At 58.3% G+C, this 7,324-nt stretch overlaps 1 protein-coding gene across 4 annotated transcripts in view; it reads right to left on the minus strand.

Annotated features, from left to right (window-relative positions):
- Positions 1–6,781, minus strand: part of CELF5 (CUGBP Elav-like family member 5) — a 376,224-nt gene extending 369,443 nt beyond the window's left edge. For all 4 annotated transcript variants that reach the window (XM_085638935.1, XM_085638933.1, XM_085638934.1 and 1 more), the window contains exon 1: positions 6,534–6,781. In XM_085638935.1, coding sequence (XP_085495061.1) covers positions 6,534–6,765 — 232 coding nt within the window. In that variant the 5' untranslated portion in view covers positions 6,766–6,781. The remainder of the gene's footprint in view (positions 1–6,533) is intronic.
- Between the last annotated feature and the right edge of the window lie 543 nt (positions 6,782–7,324).

Raw genomic sequence — 7,324 nt, forward strand, 5'->3', positions numbered from 1 at the left:
GTTCGGCTGCGCCACGATTCTACAAACCTTCTGAACTCGAGGATTAGAGGGTCACAAACGTCCCTGACTAGGCAATCCACAACCCTTAACTTCAAACTCTAAGGCCACAATTATCTACGGGAGAAGGCGCAGTGTTTTCAGGTCTGCACCAGCGAATAGATCCAGCTGAGGACTAAACTAGGCCGCAAAGGGCATCCTTTGGTGACACTTGTGGCTCACTGTCCTTAGACTGATTAACGCTTAACGCATCAGCCGGGTCATTAATCGTACATGGGAGGCGCCCAGTCGGGATCAGTTTGACCCTCTGGCTAGCTCTGTTCAGTAGGAGTTGTGCCTTTAGGGAAAAGGTCAGAAATTTTCCCAAAAAGCTAAATTGAAATTATATAATGTCTACCACAACTCTGCTTTTCCTTAAACTTGTCATGAAGGCTTGAAGAGCCACGAAGGGTGCTATGAACATCAGCACATGTATGTGTTTTAACCCGTTAACCTCCTACGCAGGCTCTCTGGGTTCCCACAACCAACAGTACTGTGATGAATCTACAGGAGACTGGAGGCCTGGACCATTAGGAGGAAGCTCTACCCTCAGTGAGGCCTGCTTCCATAGTCCCATCAGCTCAGAGCCAACGCACAGGCTACAGAGGGTCCTCCCGCTGACCCGCTACAGCTCCTCTGTTCGGCTACCACTGAGGACCACGGGGCCACAGCAGGAGCTCGCCCAATCCACGCTCCGCTTACTGACTATCACCAGCAGGCGCGTCCTTGCCTCTAACAGCAGCTCTCCTTCAAGCTCTGCTCCACAGACACACGGCGCTCCAGGGCCAGTCTCGGACCCATGATGCTCCCTGACAGGCCCACAGAGAGGAGGAGAGCCTGGAGCAAGTACGGAGCCGACACATCCCTCCGAGGAGGGCACGTGGGATCCAGTCGGATATACGAGGTCAGAAGCACCACCTCTCTCCTCGGATGTGTGCAGCTGCCACAACCATGCAATGGCTGCACATTCTGGTAACTATGAATCGAACGGACCTTCTGTGCTTTGGAGACAGCGGCGCGTGAAAGCTAGAACCTTGCAGAATTGGAAAACGCTTGGCAGGGTGATCCCTGCGAACATTTGTTTTGCGAGAAACTAATTTAGAAATGTGAATATAAAAGAAGCCACCATCCACTGATTCATTCTCCAAATGGGGTGTCGGGAACAGTCCCTGTGATTGCACTGGCTTCTTCACACTTTCCTGCTTTGTGACCTTTCAGCAGCATTCACAGAGCCCCCGCTCCAAGGTCTGTCTACTTAGGCGCTTTACTAGCCCTGCTTTGCTGGGGTCTCTGGGGGCTGTTTCATGAATTACAAAGTGTGCCTGGTTTTCACTCTCACAGAAACTGCATCCCCTGTGCAAGGAAGGCCGAGGTAAAGCCCCGTCCCCACCTGCCCTCGCAAAACACAGCAAATACATATTTGATCAAGCCCTTCTGTTTAAATATATAGCAATGTTCAGAAGAGTAGAGCAGACATTGGGAACTCCCTAGCATTGCACAAGTGGTAAAAACCCGAAGATGGCCCCAAAGTATGAACTAGAAGCCTATCTACCTCATTAGTCTGAGAAAAGGCCCAAACAATGAGATGGAAAGGCTACACAGACTGCGGTATGAACAGGTGCTTAATGCGGTGTCCTACACTGAATTTGCTCCGAATTCCCCCTATGGAGTCGGATTTTGAAGTCTGTTTCTGTGCGGGTAGTTACAGCATATAGTGTTGCAGTTTTTTTTTTTTTACATTTCATATCAGACATCAGAGACGTCTTTGTTCTCGGGTCTTTGTGATTTGGTGATTGCTTTGCGAGGCGTGTCCAGACACTACAAATGACCATGACCAGGAAGAGATTGTGCTAGCTCTCGAATCAGTAGGAGTGGGGAAGGTGTGTCTAGGCAGTGTCGACATTACAGGTGCCACAGAAGATTAAAGAAGTGGTTCGCCTGGCGCCCACAACAAATGACGCAGGGTCACCAGGTGTGGCACTGTGCATCTGAAGAGAGTTGCGTGGTGTCACGGTGTGTAACACGCCTCCTGGGAGGGTAAGCGAGCGCCTGAAGTTGCCCGTGTCCACTGTGCCTCCGTGCTATGTTCATACATCTACACAGGTAATAACACACACACACACACACACTGCCACCAAGGGGCACATCCAACTCGCTGGCTGACCATCTACCTATGGACACTTGGGGTCAAGGAAGGAACCCTCTAATAAAAGGCGCCCCTACAAGAGGCCAGCGGAAAGAAACACTTTTCAACCCCTAACGGCCACGGCGCGCCACCCAGCAGGACGGGGGTAGTTTGGTGACAAGGCGCGCGCCCGCCCTCAATAAACGCTTCACGACATCAGGAGCGAAGCGTTACAGGGCCCCTCCCCGCACACCAGGGCCAGCCAGGAGCCCCCTGGGCACCGACCTCTGCCCGGACATGGACCCTGCTTGGCGTTCCGAGGTTCATGTGCAAGTCACCCCTCTTAATGATGTCATGGTAACCGCTTCCCCACTCGAATCATGATTTTAGGGACCAGGCCGGGCCTCTGCGTGCAGTGACCTGTCCAGGTAGAGACCAGAGCGGGGGGGGGGGGGCAGAGGAGACACCCCAAGAGAGGGCTTATCATGGGAGGGGGAGGAAGGGCGAGGTAATATCTCAGACCAACACTCGCCCGTGACGTTTGCTTCAAGGACTCCTCACAAGTGCTCTCCGCCCCGCACCGCCTCCCACACACGATCCTGTGCGTGGGAAGCAGGCTGATAAAAGGGCGGGGAGGCCGAGAGAGCGAGTGAGCAATAGATGCTTGTGGGTTTTTGGGGGAAATCTGTAAGTGAGGCACGCATTAAGGAGACGGCGGGGCTGTGGAAAGAAGACAGGTTAAACGAGGAGGGACGGGGAGCTCACGAGAGGAGAGGGGGTGAAAGTGGCGCGGAAAGAAGGATGGGGGAGGGAGAGCAGAGGAGCGAGGCGAGGGGGTGGTGGAAGCGGAAGGGATACACCAGATGAAAGCCACAGGTTGGACAAAGGGGGGTCGCCTGGTAGAGGAGGGGTGAGAAGGGGAGACACCTCCTAGGCCCAGTCTTCCACCGACGGTGGCACCGTGCAGGGAGCCTGACTGGCCGAGCCGGAGGGAGCGCACCAGCGGCGAAAGGGTCATGTGGGCAGCAGAAGGGGGGCCCTGTCCCCCACGCCCCCTCTCCCTGCACGAGTCATTTCATGAGACTTGCTCTGGGGGGTTCTGGACACCACAGCACCCCCGCAATACACGAAAGCTCCAGGCACGAACTGCCCCATAGAGCGACCGCCCCAGCTCACGCCACTACGGACACCCACTCCGCTCCTGAGCCGTTCACCTGCAAATCACGAATTCCCGCGGTCTGTCTGGACAGGAAAAGGTCCATGGTCGTTCTGCACTGACCGAGCCATGGCCCACGCTGTGGCATCAACGGGGCCCCGTGACGTTTTGCCCCGGGCAGGCAGGGGCCGAGAGAGGGCCACGCTTTGACATCAGGGGTCCCCTCGTGCTCTCAAGAACTGCGGCTCAGTAGACGCGCTCGGGCTCCGGACATTTAAAACTCATGAGCAGTGAGCCCTGGTGCTTTCCCCAGGTCTTCGCCGGCAATGGCCCAATTGTTTTAAAAACAATTCCACCTGAGAGAGCCATGGCCTTTCATAAGCTGGGGTATATCTGGGAGGTGCCACCCTTCACCTACCACCCATGAGGTACACAGGCCTGCGCGGCCCCGCTACCACCTCAGAGTCAAAGAGGCTCCGCGGTCCTGGCTCGCTGTCAGAAGGCGCAGCTTCACCTGTGACCCTGTGCAGTGTCCCTACAACCAACAGAAGTTGAAGTAACAGACTAATGGGGAAAGGGAGGTGGGTAGTACTACAAAGCCAGGCTGGGTGGGGGAGGGGATACAGACATGGTGGCGGAGTGTAGCATAAGGGATTGAGCCAGAGTGAAGCTGAGATGGTGGCTGTGGTGGAGAGATAAGGGGTGGGGAGACGTGCTGGAGGGAAGAGGGAACTGGTGGGGAGGGACCCAGGTGGAGCGCCGGCAGTGAGCGGAGTGAGGACACATGGAGTATGCCAGGTGAGAATGTGAGTGGGGTAAAGTGTTGGGGGGGCAGGGCGGCATGAAATGAGAGGGTGATCCACGTGTGGATACACTGAATGAGACGGGGTGACGGGGGGCCACGGAGGTCGAGCAGAGGAGGGGTGAAGTCACGACGAGATAAGAACATGGGGCGGCAGGATGGGGGGGATACATAAGTATATGGGGCAGGTTGGTGAGATAAAATAAGGAGGGGGAGATGGAAGGCGATGAAGAGGAGAGAGTGGGGTTCAGGCATAGCGAGTGTGACAGAGCCAAGTTGTGGGGAGGTGCCCCGGAGACCCCACAGGGCGTCATCGCACGGTGCCGAGGGAGGGGAGCTCTCCGCGGTGCTGAACACGGCCTCGGCGGAGGCACTCCGTGCCCGCCCCTTCTGCCTACAGCCTATCACGGCAGGGGGAACGAGGGGTACAAAGATTCTGGGGCTTTTGCTGAACCCCCACCCAGCCAGGATGTGTGGGGAGAAGGCTGGGCTTTTCTTTGTGCGACGATCTGTCTCCGTACAACGGACGTGAGGGGCCGGTGAAGCCAGGGGCTGCATATGAAGAGTGGGGGCGATAGGACTTTATTCTAGATATTTGAGGGGGGAGTCTGCCGTGCCCACCCCCTTCCACCATTCATACGAATGCGTTCCTCGGTAGCAGGAGGGGGATGGGAGGGAGAGCAGGTGTACTGGGGGCGGAGCAAGCAGTGTGGTGGTGGGGTGGAAGGGAGGGGGGTACGTTTCAGAGAGGCCCGCCCCGCTGTAGTAGAAGAGCCCTGCTGCCTCCCCTCAACCCCTCGGCTGCACGGCGCTCTACCTGCAGCAAGGGGGGGGGGGGGGGTGGTGGAGGTCGGCAGTGTCTGTATTGAGGGGTGAATGCTCCCTGCTGCACCCCTCTGTGCGTGCCTCCCACATACACCCGAAGGCTGTGTGGGATTAGGTATCCTGGGGTGAGAGCTGTGCGGATGGAGGGGGCTCTGGCTACCAGCCCTGTTTTGTGCATGTCACTGTTCCATCGTTAGCACGGCTCTGGTGGACAGCATGACATACTTTGGATGTGTGCGCTGGGGGGTTGTGAGTGATGGTTAAAAGGCAGAAGGGGCTTCGATTGGCGCAAGTTTTCGTTAAGTATGTGATTAAAATTAGACATATATTGGCGTGTTTGTATAGTGCTGAAAACACGCCTTGCTACCGTCAAGGCGCTGTAAAGTCTCCGTGTTCGTTGGCAATGATGGCTGTATGAAGGTTCGGTGACAGACATCCGCCTATCACTTACACTGAATCTGAACCTTTCACCTCTCTCCGGAGGGAGGGGCGGGGGGGCGTACAGATGTTGGTGCACTGTAAGTCAGGGATGAGGAGCACTTACACCTGCACCCAAAATCCCTTAGGTGCATCTCAGGGCGAGGGGACGGCGGCCCCACGGGATGAGGGGGCAACTGTCTCTCACAGGAGGAGACGGCAGCTGTCTCTCATAGGACGAAGGGGGAGCTGTCTCACACGGGAGGAGGACGGCTGTCTCTCGAGGGGGGAGCTGTCTCTCACCGGTTGAGGGGAAGCTGTCTCTTACAGGAGGAGGGGGAGCTGTCTCACACGGGAGAAGGGGGGCTGTCTCTCGAGGAGGGAGCTGTCTCTCACATGAGTAGAGGGCAGCTGTCTCTCACAGGACGAAGGAGGAGCTGTCTCTCACAGGAGGAGGGGGAGCTGTCTCACACGGGAGGAGGGGGGCTGACTGTCGAGGAGGGAGCTGTCTCTCACCGAATGAGGGGAAGCGGTCTCTCACAGCTTGAGGGGGCTGGTGTCCCTCACAGGAGGAGGGTCAGCTGTCTCTCACAGCTTGAGGGGGCTGGTGCCCCTCACAGGAGAAGGGTCAGCTGTCTCTCACAGCTTGAGGGGGCTGGTGCCCCTCACAGGAGGAGGGTCACCTATAAGGCGGCATCTACCTGCACACCTCTAGGGTAGCTTCCCTCGGGAGGCGGTGGGATATGGTTCTCAGAGGGTCTTGGGGACTTGGGGACGGTTGCTTCTCAGGGGTGCCTCAGCGGCAGTATTTCGGGGGTGGACGGCTGTGTTCCTGGCCAAAGCAGGGCAGGGGTAGAGCAGCTCCAGCCCCGGGACCGCTGCTCTCCAGGGATGCGAGCGCAGCTGGACCCGGTCGGACATGTCCTACCTCGCGCCGGCTGCCCCTCGGGGTGCTGTGGTCGCAGTTCCCGCGGACACCAGGGCAGCAGAGCCCGGTGGGACACAGGAGACGTCCCATGCCGTGGCGGATGTGGCTCAGGGATGCAGGCGCGGCCGCCTCCGGGGAGGGGGGACACTAGCCCAGTCGTGTTTGGGATGCTCTGCCTCGGGGATCACGGCGCAGCTGCATCTCGGGTGGGGGTCCCCGCGGCTAGCCCCCCCGGCTCCCTTACCTTTGTGCATGCCCGTGTACCTGTCCTTCAGCACGGTCAGCTCGTAGATCTTGCCGAACTGTTCGAAGAGCGGCTTGAGGTCTTTCTCCTCCAGGTTGCGTGGGATCTGCCCCACGAAGAGCTTGATGGCATCCAGATCCTTCATGGTGTCCTGGGGGGGCTCGGGGCCGCTCATGGGGGAGGCTCGGGGCTGCAGCTGCCTTCTCGCCTCGCTCTCCGTCAGTCTGGCCATCTCCAGCCCCAGCGCAGGCTGGATTAGGAGGCGGAGGCAGAGCTCTCAGCTGGAAACAGCATCACGGCAGCATCAGGACCACAAAGAGGAGCGAGGCGGCTCCACCTGCTGCCCGATCTGGGTACTGCAGGCATGGGACTATGCTGAGGAGCGCCACCTGCTGTCCGCGCCTGGGAACTGCAGCCATGGGACTGTGCTGAGGCACGCCACCTAGTACCGGAGTCTGGGTCCTGCAGCCCTGGGACTGTGCTGAGGCACGCCACCTAGTACCGGAGTCTGGGCCCTGCAGCCCTGGGACTGTGCTGAGGCACGCCACCTAATACCGGAGTCTGGGCACCACAGCCCTGGGACTGTGCTGAGGCACGCCACCTAGTACCGGAGTCTGGGCACCACAGCCCTGGGACTGTGCTGAGGCACGCCACCTAGTACCGGAGTCTGGGCCCTGCAGCCCTGGGACTGTGCTGAGGCACACCACCTAGTACCGGAGTCTGGGTCCTGCAGCCCTAGGACTGTGCTGAGGCACGCCACCTAGTACCGGAGTCTGGGTACTGCACCCCTG

Source organism: Triturus cristatus, chromosome 12 (assembly GCF_964204655.1).
Source record: "Triturus cristatus chromosome 12, aTriCri1.1, whole genome shotgun sequence".
NCBI lineage: Eukaryota > Metazoa > Chordata > Amphibia > Caudata > Salamandridae > Triturus > Triturus cristatus.